Source organism: Labrus mixtus, chromosome 1, assembly GCF_963584025.1.
Source record: "Labrus mixtus chromosome 1, fLabMix1.1, whole genome shotgun sequence".
In the NCBI taxonomy this organism is placed as follows: Eukaryota; Metazoa; Chordata; class Actinopteri; order Labriformes; family Labridae; genus Labrus; species Labrus mixtus.
Genome location: NC_083612.1, coordinates 6,197,579 through 6,210,916, shown reverse-complemented (window position 1 = coordinate 6,210,916; position 13,338 = coordinate 6,197,579). Strand labels below are relative to the sequence as shown.

The 13,338-nt window shown below is 39.6% G+C and overlaps 1 protein-coding gene across 2 annotated transcripts; it reads right to left on the bottom strand.

Moving 5' to 3' along the window:
* Window positions 1–571: 571 nt before the first annotated feature.
* On the bottom strand, window positions 572–11,395 carry LOC132977739 (mucin-4-like). 2 transcript variants are annotated; one of them, XM_061042674.1, is made up of 14 exons: window positions 11,234–11,395; window positions 9,752–9,957; window positions 8,962–9,102; window positions 8,275–8,413; window positions 6,804–8,186; window positions 6,686–6,740; window positions 5,463–5,604; window positions 5,232–5,375; window positions 4,729–4,787; window positions 3,844–4,034; window positions 3,351–3,751; window positions 3,045–3,144; window positions 1,849–2,038; window positions 572–1,745 (listed from the first exon to the last, which is right to left on the bottom strand). In XM_061042674.1, exons 1-14 carry the CDS (start codon window positions 11,369–11,371, stop codon window positions 1,609–1,611), a joined length of 3,426 nt encoding a protein of 1,141 aa, XP_060898657.1. In that variant the 5' UTR covers window positions 11,372–11,395; the 3' UTR covers window positions 572–1,608. The 2 variants fall into 2 exon arrangements, with proteins under 2 accessions (XP_060898657.1, XP_060898572.1); XM_061042589.1 differs by having other exon boundaries at window positions 6,686–8,186.
* Between the last annotated feature and the right edge of the window lie 1,943 nt (window positions 11,396–13,338).

Below are 13,338 nucleotides of genomic sequence, written 5' to 3'. Positions count from 1 at the left end.
ATATTTCCCTGATTACAGGGTGGTGCCCCGAATGAGATTAAACATAGTTTAATGATATTGTTATTTATATTATTAATAATTAAATATAATTATTAAAGAATATAACCAAAGTTGACCTGATACAACCCCAACATGAGTATACTGAATTATATATAATAGCTGCACTTTACAAGTACAAGTGGTTCATTTAATTCTGGTCTGTTTTTAAAAAATAACTCTGCCACTTAAAATGTCACTTTAACTTTGCCAACTTATCTGTTTTGCCCCTTCATCGTTTTAGTAATTTTGATTATCACTGGTTTAACTGTGTTTTTAATACACTTCATTTTGTTCGCTAACTTTACTAGCCTAATTTTAGCCACTGCCTTATCACTGCATTTAATATCATATTCCTGCCTCTTGATTCTTAATTCTCAAATGTCTTCACGGTCCTAGAGGAAGAAAATTTCATCTCACTGTGAACTTTGTATATAGTTGATAGACAATAAAGAGAACTTGAACATGACTAGAGGTGACATACACTAAACTGGAATAAGAGTGCTTTTGTGTGCAAGAGAGGAAGAGACATAAATGTGAGAGAATAATATTTTATTGAATGAGGGATTGTATCAGGATCATGTCAATATTCAAAAAAGGGTGAATGAGAGTACACAGTAACATAGGTGTATCCGCATGTTATGGATATCTTCAATGACTTCAATGATTTAATTCTTAACACGTAGATGCAATAACTATCACCTATTCTTGAGAATTGGGAAAAATCATGTCCCAGGCAAACAAATTTAAAAATCCCACTTACTAAAATGCTTATTCCTATTTTTTAAATCAAAATCTCTTCTAAAAGATTTTTATAGATGAAACGAACATGTAATACCACCTTTTAGTTCCGATTTCTGCCAGAAAACACCTTGTCCCAGACAACCATTTAAAACTTTAAACTATTTATTTAAATGTTTCAAAAGCATATAAAATCCTAAAACTACAATGCCTACTGATATAATAGTTGTAAAAAATACTATTATAGTCATCTACATATTAGATGTATTTTTCTATGAAGATTTTGACCCATTAAAGTTTTGTCACAGATTTTTGTCAACTTCGTCAGACTTTTCTAAAGACATAAAATAGTCAGGCATAAAAAGAGGTGAGCTACAACCAAAGGACCCCTGGTTTCAAAAAGCAGGGAGGAGAGGGTGTTTTTCAAGCATCGTCAAGCTTTCAATTTTTCAAGAAAGTCATATCCCTTTTAAATCAGAACTAAATTAGGTTTATGGTTTATTAATGTGTTTTGATTAGCATTGAGAGAACTCTTAGCAACTTTAGAAACTGAAATGAGAACTTACCACAGGGGTTAGGGTTAGGGTAACCCAAAATTAGGGTTTTGTCTCAATCCTCAAGGATTAGTACAATATATTCCAATGTAATTTATACAGAATTGTTTTGTTGGGAACCAGTGGACTATACCATGTGGCGGAATGAGTATCAGTAAAAAATTACTTATTTTTGAAGTGTACATAATAAGACACAACAAGACCCCATATCCATTACCAGAAAAAATCCCAATAACTATATTCCTGTGTAATTAATAGAGATGCACATGCAGCTGTCTTAATCCTCAAATGTGGGCAGAGGCTGGTATTTGACCCTTGATGTTTTGGCTTTGTACACGGCCACTCCACTGATCATGCCAACGGCTGCAACAAGACATCCAGCGATGAAAACCAGGTTCAGATTCAGGTTCATCACTGGAGGAAAAAAGTGAAAGATTTTATTTTGACCTCATCAAAGTGTACCTGGGTTTGAAAAATTTAAGGTGTGCTGTAAACAAAGCAAGTCCTGTTTTCTTACCTGGGCTTTCTGCTCTCTCTGCTGACCTCCTCATGCGCAGGGGACCCTGGGAGACAAGGTGGGATGAAGTCTGGCTGACAGTCTCTCTCTTACGCCTGTCGAGGCCTTGATTCATTGTCATGCATCCCTGTGAGCACCTGGTGTTGGGTTCTCCTGCCTGACACATCAGGACTGAGCAGCTGATGTACACCTGAATACAACAAGACATGCTGTAATTATGAGGGCAGAAAAACTGTTTTAACAGGTTACCTGAGAAGAAGACACAAAACAGAAAACTCTTATGGTCTCTTAGCTGCTTCTTAGTCATGAGAAAAAATTAAATCTTTATTAAATCTTTGAAAGTGTTATAAAGAAAGCGTTCAGACAAGTGGACAAATTATTTTCTTCAGTCATTTCTAGGAGTAGTGTTGTAGTACTTTAAATCGGTCTTAGTCTCGAGACCAATTTTTGAAGGTCTTGTCTCAGAATCAAAAGCAATTTAGACATGGTCTTGTCTTGGTCTCAGACTGAATGGACTCCGGATTTTAAATCAATACCAGTCAAGACCACCACTGATTGGCTATTTCTCCACGTCATAACTGTGATGAGAACGAAAACACCCCTTTCTAAAAGAACAAATAACTTCAATTCATTTGTGGTTTGACTTTTATCCCCCGGTTACGGCTGCATCCTTCCCTAAGATGATGATTTTCAGTGATATTTATGGTCTTGATCTTCTCTCTGTCTGGCCTTGCCTTGGTCTTGGACTTGACCTGGTCTTTATCCCTAAATATCTTGGTCTTGTCTTGGTCTCAGGGCACTCTGGTCTCAGGTATGTGGTCTTGACTACAACACTTTCTATAAGTAACTTTTATTGCAATTCTTTCAAACAGGTGATTTCTTTTGCATTTTTTAAGTGTAATGTGTAATAATAATATTTCAGAGTTACTTTTTATCTTTGGATCATTGGGAAGTTGAATAAATGTTGGTGTTATCCTCATTTAGGCCACAAAAGGCAGAAGTGAACCACCACTCCATTTGAGAAATAAGAGTGAAAGTGTGGAAGTCAAAAGTCTGACCAAATACAATGGATTTTCCTAACTTCTTCCATATTATTTCACCTGCTTGACCCACAAAATATACATTCAGTTGAAAAAAAAAAAAGGACAGAGTTTATGCCATTTCCAGTCAGATTAACCACAAGGTGCATTCTTCACCTGATCATGTAATCCGATAAACTTGAAGGCCTCCATGCTGAATTTGAACTGTCTCTGGTGGGCGGGGGAGTGGATGACAACAGTCGAGTCCATTACGCACCTATTGAGAGTAAATAAATAACATAATAAATATCACCTTTTTTTAAAAAGAGAATGGAAGTCATTGCAGGGGTAGATAATTATTGAATTGTAGTTTTTAAACACTGATGAAATAGAGAATTAAATATAAAATACGCCAAAAAGTGAGAAGAGCCAGAATAGGTTAGAGGCAAATCTGTTTCTAGTCGGGGTCATAAGCACACTTACCCATTCTGGATGATAGGGTAGACTGGCATGTAGTTGGGGTTGTCATACGGTGCAGCGCTGCAGGACTCCACAAACAGCTCGGTGTTGTTGAGTGAAGACGTGGCCTCGATCTGCATGTAGATGCGGCTCCCTAAGTCGTACTCCAGAGGGTAATAGTGCGGGTCGATCATGGTCTGGAACTGAACGTTGGGATAGAACTCAAACTGGTACGTGAACTTGCCGAAGCCTTTCTCCCACACAGTGGTTGCATTCCTGTGTGCTGTGAAGCTCTGAGTCACGTTCCCTCGTTTGGGATACTGACAGTAGAACTTAACCTCCAGCAAGTGTGTTCTGGTGATCAGGTTGTTGCTGTTATCAAAAGTGGTGATTTCATTCTTGAACTTTAGGAATTCCTCATCTTCCTGCAGAGTTAGAGGTTGTATATTCAGTTCTCTCGCTGTTTATGAGAAAGAAAAGCAACATCTACCAAAAAAAAACAAAAACACTGTGTTACCTCGATCTGGGTGCCACAAGAGTTGAGAGGGATGATGCCGATGACATGAGTGCTGTTGGAATGAGTCTTCAGGCTGCAGAGGACGTTTGAGGGGTCATTGAGCCGTAAATCATCCTCGCTGAGTCGGGGGAATGAAGATTTCTCAATCTCCACTCTCATTGTGGACTGACTGCAGATCACATTGGCTTCAACTTGAACAAGAGATAGAAATGTATTCATTTAAAGCAAATGCATTAAGCTGAGAACTGTACACATTTTTCTTTGTATCAGTAACCACGTTTTTGACACATAATTCCTTCAAGGAATAGTGTTGATTTCTTTTACGTGGGGTTGTACGAGGGACTTTAATTTGTCAGTGCATTTATTTTGTGGTAGAAAAGTTGGTCCAAAGAGCTCCTTCCTTTAGTGCATGTCTTGCAGCTTGAAAATGTTTTTTCATTTAGTGGTTCTCAAACATTGGAAACATTTTTGAAGCTAAGTACCACTGAACCTTCCTAAATTAGTAGGAAGAAATCCAAACTGATTCAGTGTCTGTTGATCTAAACACCTTTGCCATGTACTTTGTTGTATACAGGAGCACTGCTTGTCAACAGACAAGCCAGGTAAATGCTAGGGACCCCAGGCCAGTTGGACGCCCCGAATACTGATCAAACTTCAAACCACAGTGTCTCAAAATGTGTACATTTTTCATTGACAGTATGAAACCTCCCTTTGGGGTCTCGTCTAATAGCACTCACTTACATTGCGCTGCTTATTTAAATAAATAAATAAAATAAACATTATGATAATGATGACAATCCGGCGCCAATAGTTTAACAGCATATGTTATAAATGGCCTTAAACTGCTTCAACATTTTCAGTTAAAGTGGCAAATGGATGTCTCACCTTGCTTCTTGCCAACGTCCACAACTACACACCTCATGTCGGACTGATAGACGTTAGACCTGAAAAATATTAGAGAACAAATGTATCTCTTTCGACCTTATTTTTCAACTAAGCCCTGCACCGATCAAAAACTCCAGCCCAAAACCGTCACCCAACTCTCCATTATGCACACTCAGTCTAATGCATGCACTCTCAAAGAACAGGCACGGACAAACATACCAGTACAACTACCAGTGCCACTGACATTGGCACCCAGAGATATTAATATTAAATTATAAAATCATCTCATTGTTTTTTCTCGTATTATATCATTTCATATCCTATAATATGGTATTATTATCATTTCACAATTTGTAGTCTAGTTTTGTTCATTATTGTATCACCATATTGCATCGTATCAGAGCATATCAAAACACAAGATATACTAACATTTGTTTAGATTGAAGGAGATGCCCTCACATACTAATACAGTCATTAAAAGTAAATAAGCTGAACACACTTACCCGCTCACTGATTCTACAGCAAAGCAGATGACGTAATGATTTCCCAGGTGGTCTGAAGTTGGTGTCCATGTAATGACAAACTCGTTATGGGTGGTCCTATGCTTTCTGGTATTCAGTGGCCCGCTGAAGATGATGTCCTGTATTCTGCATAAAAACAAGAAATTCAAACATTCCCAGGTTTTTTTTACGTGTCAATATGATGAGAATGTTTTGCTGCATTGTTTCACTTACACTGAAAGTGAAGATTGTGCTTTGACTCTGATCTCCACCTCCATGTCGACCTCTGCATGAATGTGTGCTCCGTTTTGGGGTGTTGGGCTTACATACTCAGGCAAGTATTGTCCTGGCTGACATGAGGGAACGGGTTTGTCCACTGGAGAAAAATGAAAAAATGATTATTGTTTTTTTAGTAGAAGAGCTAAAACGTCAAACGTCCGTTAACCATTAACCAATTATTATAGCCGTTAATGTTTTTATCAATTTTTAATGTGAACGTTCATTTGAAAAAAAAATTGTCGAAATCTTAACTTCTGGTAAATTTGGTTTTTGATAACATCCAAACCCCACCTTACGAGGTAAGATGGATCACTGACAATCTGAGTGAGAGTATAATGTCCATCAAAAACGCACCAAAATATCCAAGCTGAAATGGTGTTAAAATGACGTACTATTCTTTGTCAGAATAAATAACTCATAGATGTAGAGAATCTGATGAATTGATTAAATTTAATAGGTTCTCCATTGATCAGCAATTAGAAACATACCGTATATAACTATCAAATGGTGGTATTAGTTAAACATTAGTTGAACGCTTATGTTGACTATTTTCTTATGTGCTTTTTTATTTTTAATTGGGGAGTGTATGTAACAGCTTCAAAGTTGTTATTGTTTCTTTTTACAATTGGCTACTGCATTATTGGTGCAAGAGATCGATTTAACCATGTTTCAAGTTTGAAATACAAAATTGGGTCTTCAACAGGAGCATATACCATCCTTTCACTCTTGGGTAGCTTGTGGTCAGTCTACCTTGGATGATGACGATATTATTGCTAATAATTAAATCCGGATGGAACCACACTGATGATGATGACAGGCAAAATTAGATTTTTCCTCTGCCTACATGAAACGTGTTCTAATTGTAAACCTTATTATGAAAAGCTGTGAGCATTACAATGAGCAGAAAAAATCAAATTAAATGAAGAAATGTACTGATTTGGTTATGAAATCTATGTTTTTTTACCTTGAAATATGCTCTTACCCCTCCTTTAGATTGTTTTGATCTGATGTATTTGTATTGAAAATAAGGATAGAGGGATAAGGCTTTGATGCATCTTAGATGCAGGAGGACATTACAACAGCATCTGAGCTCCACACAATGAGCATTTGATTAGCAGGAAAATGGCCGCAAAGAGAAAAAGGTGAAAAAAATAAGGAGCAAGTTAAATCTGGCTTACCAAGAAGGGAGAATTGTAGGGGAAGTTTACTGAGAGGAGAAGTTGGAGTTGTTGTGGTTGGTGCTGCAGTTGTTGTGGTTGGTGCTACAGTTGTTGTAGTTGGTGCTGCAGTTGTTGTAGTTGGTGCTGCAGTTGTTGTGGTTGGTGCTGCAGTTGTTGTGGTTGGTGCTGCAGTTGTTGTAGTTGGTGCTACAGTTGTTGTGGTTGGTGCTGCAGTTGTTGTGGTTGGTGCTGCAGTTGTTGTAGTTGGTGCTGCAGTTGTTGTGGTTGGTGCTGCAGTTGTTGTAGTTGGTGCTGCAGTTGTTGTAGTTGGTGCTGCAGTTGTTGTGGTTGGTGCTGCAGTTGTTGTGGTTGGTGCTGCAGTTGTTGTGGTTGGTGCTGCAGTTGTTGTAGTTGGTGCTGCAGTTGTTGTGGTTGGTGCTGCAGTTGTTGTAGTTGGTGCTGCAGTTGTTGTGGTTGGTGCTGCAGTTGTTGTGGTTGGTGCTGCAGTTGTTGTAGTTGGTGCTGCAGTTGTTGTGGTTGGTGCTGCAGTTGTTGTTGTGGTTGGTGCTGCAGTTGTTGTGGTTGGTGCTGCAGTTGTTGTAGTTGGTGCTGCAGTTGTTGTGGTTGGTGCTGCAGTTGTTGTTGTGGTTGGTGCTGCAGTTGTTGTAGTTGGTGCTGCAGTTGTTGTGGTTGGTGCTGCAGTTGTTGTGGTTGGTGCTGCAGTTGTTGTAGTTGGTGCTGCAGTTGTTGTGGTTGGTGCTGCAGTTGTTGTAGTTTGCCACCACCACCAAGGAGTTGTAGTTGGTGCTGCAGTTGTTGTAGTTTGCCACCACCACCAAGGAGTTGTAGTTGGTGCTGCAGTTGTTGTAGTTGGTGCTGCAGTTGTTGTAGTTGGTGCTGCAGTTGTTGTGGTTGGTGCTGCAGTTGTTGTGGTTGGTGCTGCAGTTGTTGTGGTTGGTGCTGCAGTTGTTGTAGTTGGTGCTGCAGTTGTTGTGGTTGGTGCTGCAGTTGTTGTAGTTGGTGCTGCAGTTGTTGTGGTTGGTGCTGCAGTTGTTGTAGTTGGTGCTACAGTTGTTGTGGTTGGTGCTGCAGTTGTTGTGGTTGGTGCTGCAGTTGTTGTGGTTGGTGCTGCAGTTGTTGTGGTTGGTGCTGCAGTTGTTGTAGTTTGCCACCACCACCAAGGAGTTGTAGTTGGTGCTGCAGTTGTTGTGGTTTGCCACCACCACCAAGGAGTTGTAGTTGGTGCTGCAGTTGTTGTAGTATGCCACCACCACCACGGAGTTGTAGTTGGTGCTGCAGTTGTTGTAGTTTGCCACCACCACCAAGGAGTTGTGGTTGTTGCTGCAGCTGCATAATAAAGCTGCCTCTTTTTCCTCATCAATGCTGCACTCTTGGAGGATTGAGATCCGTCTGAGTATTGAAGAGTGATGTGCCCTCGTGGAAAGTCTTCCACCACCATCTCAAACGCATAACTTCTGTAGTCATAACTGGCGCTGTTGTATTGTAACGTGCAGGAGTCCTAATAATGTGAACATTCAGGATTTAGGTTAAGTACAGCATCAGTACAGTTTTGTACTATGAATTAGGATATAGATTTTAGAACTAACCGGATTTAAGTGGAAGCCTGAAGGTTGGTCACATGAGCCACATTCCACATTTCTGACATTTCCGTATCGGCATCGAACTTTGTCACCGTCAGGATCAAAGGTAGTCAGCTTGTAGGTCCGTGGGCAATTCTGAGGAACTCTTCAACACACATATTAACAAGAGTAAGTGACAGTGTGCTGGTAAGAATCCTTAGCACTAAAGAATACCAACAGACAAATTACAAACATGCATATATTGACAGACATTGATGGGGTTTTTTTTGTGTACCACTAGGGTGCAAAAAACTATTGAAAATACAAGTTTTTATAAGTTCTCTTGATTGATGACAGGTTAGCCTGGACCTTTCATATAAAAAAATCTGTTGCATCTTTCTCACTGAAAAAATGTGGTAAACTTTTTGCCATGTGTTCTGCACTTTCATTATTCAGAAATCATTTTGAAGCTATTTTGTTTTATTTTATTTTTTAAATGACTACATTTTCAAATTCTTTGATTGCATTTGTTTTTGCAGTGTAATTGTGGTAGTCTTTGTGTTTAGTAATTGTGAACTATCATTGCTACATGGTTGCTTCAGTTTGTTTTTATTCACCGCTGGAGTTGCCAGAAATAGCCATTTTCAATGTACATCTTTCCAAAATAGATGAAAGGTAAGCCTAAACTTTTCATGCTCAGAGCAGGGGACTCACCTTAGGACAGGTAGGATGGCGATGTCTGGTGATCTGTTGGGTTCTTGGGTGTCAGATCTGGTTCCCAAATCCACAGTAGTCAGTAGCCTCCAACTTGAAGAACCTGCATTACGCGTTCTAATCCAACAACAGCTAGCTGCCCTGGATAGTGTGAGGAAAAACACTTCTTAACTTTCGTCTTTATTTCATGGATAAGTGGATCAGTATTTAGAGGCATTGCTGCTGGGCTCTGGGCAGAACAGTCTGGTTACAATGTGAGAACAATTGGTTGAAACTAGGGATGAGCATTTACAATCTTAACACTCAAATACTGCCAGTTCTCACTTTTTTATAATATTTTCCTCAGAAAAAGAAAACGTTCTGCTTTGTTTCCTGCAGTGTGTTGCTCATTAGTATTGTGTGTCTGTAGGACAGCAGTCTTCAAATCCCAGTTCTAAATTAAATGAGGAGTGATGGTAAACACATGACTCCTTAGGAGAGAGCTGATTATAGTCTTTAATTATTCAATGATTCTTGAATAATTACACCTGCAACAAGTACTCGAGTACCCGTACCCATCCCTAGTTGGAAGAAAAATATTCAATCACTTATTTTTCCCTGTAATTATCTCCCGCTGTACATTGTCTAGAGGTCCCCACTCTACAAGCACCTCACAGTTTTTACGGCTATTCTCCTTCACATTCAACCTTATTTACATTCTGGACCTTTTTTGATTCATAATGAAGCTGGAATAAATCATTAAAAAGTACATATCCTGCAGCAACAATGCTTATTTGATGAAAAAGCTCACCTCAATTGAAAAGGTTTGTCACTGGAAATGTATCTCGTATCAACTGTTTCAGTTTCACACCAAAGTCTTTCGTTAGACGGAGCATTGGTGCTGTTGTCTATTACCCCATGCTGTCTATTGGCTTTAGAGCCACACTGACCCTGGTGACAAGACCAGTAGTGTGAGGAGGAACAGCGGTCGTAGGTGTCCCTGTTGTGAAAGTCCACCTGTGGAATAGAGCAATTCTGTGGTTAGGTTGTTTTTTAGATGAAATTCAGCAAACAACAAAACAAAAACTGCATGTATCTTTGCAATTCAATATATTTAAAGAAAGGTCAATCAATTTTATTGATAAAGCTACAAACCATTACAAAGATTATGTCAGGATTTATATAAAGTGCAAGTTAAGAGAGGCTTACTGTAATTTCTGTGTTGCTAAAATGTCCATATAACAATATTGTATTCATTAGCTTCCGTGTTAAATTCACGTGCTTTCATTAATCAGTGTGCTGCGTGTGAGCTGTCGAAACGAGCCAACTTTATGACTAACCAGTACCTTACTCTGTTCCTGTTTAGATAATAAATATTATATTTAAGGGCTGTCACACTTGCAGAAAAATTTTGGATATTTGCAGACTGAGTGTCACGTGTGAACACAAACAGCTGAATGTTTCTCTCTTCACCCGGAGTTTCTCCTCCAGCCTCCTCGTATTTATTCTGCAGAAAGTCAGAGTGAGCTGATGTGAGAACGCAGCAGGATATAATCAGGAGAATTCACCTGGAGCGAGTGGGAGGGGGTGGTGACGTTTATTCCCTGTGATCGCTGCACGACCATAGACTGTCTGCACGCCACCTCTACCATCTCCGTGCTCTAATGAACCTGCTGCATTATGTTTCCTGTTCTCCAGGATGTTCTTCTCCACTCTTTAGTTCAGATTGAGATTCTGTTCAACTACACGCAGCATTGATATAAAGACACATATTCTCATTATAGCGTCGTATAGAGGACTGTTGCTTCATCCGCTACTTCTGCGTTGTCACATCTTACCTCAGGAGATCCCCCCCCCCTCCCCCATCTGACACCAATTCACAATTTTTCAAAATGTTCTCCAGGACCGACGCACCCGAGGTTAATTTACACGATGCCCTGAGTCTCACACCTCCCCGCATGCTTTTTTCAAAAGTTGTCATTGTTTTTATGAGACTGCTTTCACAGAATGTAACCTGAACTGTGATCCCTCTTTTTCATGTTAAATAAAACTCCAGCATTAACAGAAATAACCTCAATTTTTCTCAGGTCTCGACCCTTTTTTTACTGCACTCATAAATGGGATACTGAAATTAATGTTGTTGTGTATATTCTATGAGAGTAATGAAATGCCAATAAAGAATGACATTTGTAACGATAAATAAGAAAGGCAGTTCTCAGAATGAGACAAAAATCCTCTCGAATTAATCTAAAATTATATTTGCACAAAGTTAATTTAAAGTTGTTTCACTTACAATATGTCTCCCATCAGGGGTTTTTCCTCTGTAGGTGTAGGTCGTGGTTCCCCCAATGTGATGAGAGGCAGATGTCAGTGAGACCAGGAGCAGCTGAAGCAGGAGCACCAGTGTGAAGGCCATGATGCTCAGACTCATCTCTTCCTCAGATCCTCCGCAGCCAAATCCACATGCATCATTCTTTTATACCTCTCCAGCCCGGACAGAAGGCATTGATGTAAGCTGAAAGGTATGAGTGCTATGTCCCAGAACAAAAGGCCTTCTTCAGAACTGGTTTCAAGGATTAAAAATATTTGTACTAATAATTAAAGGTGTTTTTTGAAACGTCTTGTTTTAATATGTAACTGTTGTCACTCAAACTGTCAGGAGAATCAATCATTGTAGTGTATGATCAAATTTAATTTATTGTACAGTTTTGTCAATACTTCCATCTTCATGTAACAAAGGTAATGGATACATCCAGGTGAAACAACCAATAACAGCAGATATTAAAAGAGCCCATATTATGCCCTTTTTGGGGTTCGTATATTTAATCTATGTTCCTACTAAAGTATGTTCACAATAGCTGAAGTTATAAAAAAGTGTCTGTTTTCATGTACTGCCGCTCCATGCACCGGCTCGCTTCTGACTCTCTCTCTAAGGCTCTGAAGTGCCCACGTTCAGAGTCCCCGCATTTGCCAAGTCTGATCTGATTGGTCGGCCTGTCGGCTCTGCCGTGATTGGTCAGTCGCTCAGGGGAGCAAAAACATTAGCACCTTAGCACTACTGTGCTAAGAAGTTACTGATACAGAAGTTAATGGGCATACAACATGAGCTGCTGGGTTGCCACAACGAGCCAATGGGCTTAGATCAGTGATATCACACTGACAAGACGTAACACTGAGAATTTTTTTTCGAGGGGGGCTAGAACCGAGCGTTACATGCAGCTAATGCTACAGCTAACAGGAGGACGTAGGAGAAGCCGCGTTTCCACGGTCTTGAATTTTTGCACATAGATGTGCCTAAACACGCACAGGACACATGGAAAACACACTAAAGAGCATATAAAACCAGAAAAAGCATAATATGACCCCTTTAATTTAGATTAAAAGTTACAGACAGAGTGAGATCAGTGCCCTATATGATGATTCATATTTACCTCTACAGCATCCAGCTTGGTAAAGCAAGAAATAATAAATAATTCAAATGTAAAATCAAATGGCCTCGTGGTTAGGTCGCACCCCATATGGCTGTAGTCCTTCAAGTGAGCAGCCCGGGACCAAGTCCGACCTGTCACTCCTTACCATCATTATAATACAGAGCGACCTTTCAGGAAAAACAACCTCATGCCCACCTTCGCCGCCTTCCTTCTTATACTCTTAACATTTCTTTGGAGACATCAGTTTGTCTAGTTTAAGCTATTTTTATGTTGTACTCAGGGTACAGTGAAGAGAAGCCAACTTGAGGATCACATTTGGTAACCAGTAGGACTGAAATAAAGCAGCGTACCTAGGTAATCTCAAATTTTGCCAAGTATTGTTGTGTCTGTGAGTTGTAAATGATGTCCAACCCACCGAATCTGAAAGATTGCAGTGGTGAGTAAGGGGTTTTTGGGTTAGTTATGAAGCCAAGGGATGCATGTTATGAAAACTTGCAGTTCACCAGCCCTTGATCTTCCCTAGCTACAGCCTCTGAACTAATGTCCTCCAATGTGTACCAATTTTTGGCTCCAACAATTGCAGCATGCTGTTGACCAAATTGCTGATGCTTCAGAAATGTATTGTATAAACCAATGGATGATGTCATGATCGCCTCGTCCATTATCCATCCAATCTGTGGTCCCACTGCAACATGGCAAGTCACCTCTTTCAATTATTTCTGGAAGTTTTACGCCATTGTGTTACATACTGTATGTCACATCATGCACCTACAAGTATAAATATGCAAACTGAAGTTAAACCAAATTCAGGATGACAAAGTTCACAGCTTCTGAATATAATGCAGCTTTTGCATACAATGATACATGATCTCCATGATGTTTGACGACAAACTGTTTGGGTGATAATGCAGAATTTTTCTTGGAAATGCAACATAGAGACAAATCGATCAAACAACTGAGACAGCTT

Coding starts and splice junctions, on each gene's coding strand:
- LOC132977739 (XM_061042589.1), bottom strand. CDS start 11,371: ATGAGTCTGAGCATCATGGCCTTCACACTGGTGCTCCTGCTTCAGCTG. Junction 9,958..11,233: donor CCCCTGATGGGAGACATATT/GTAAGTGAAACA, acceptor TCTATTCCACAG/GTGGACTTTCACAACAGGGA. Junction 5,605..6,685: donor CCTACAATTCTCCCTTCTTG/GTAAGCCAGATT, acceptor ATTTTTCTCCAG/TGGACAAACCCGTTCCCTCA.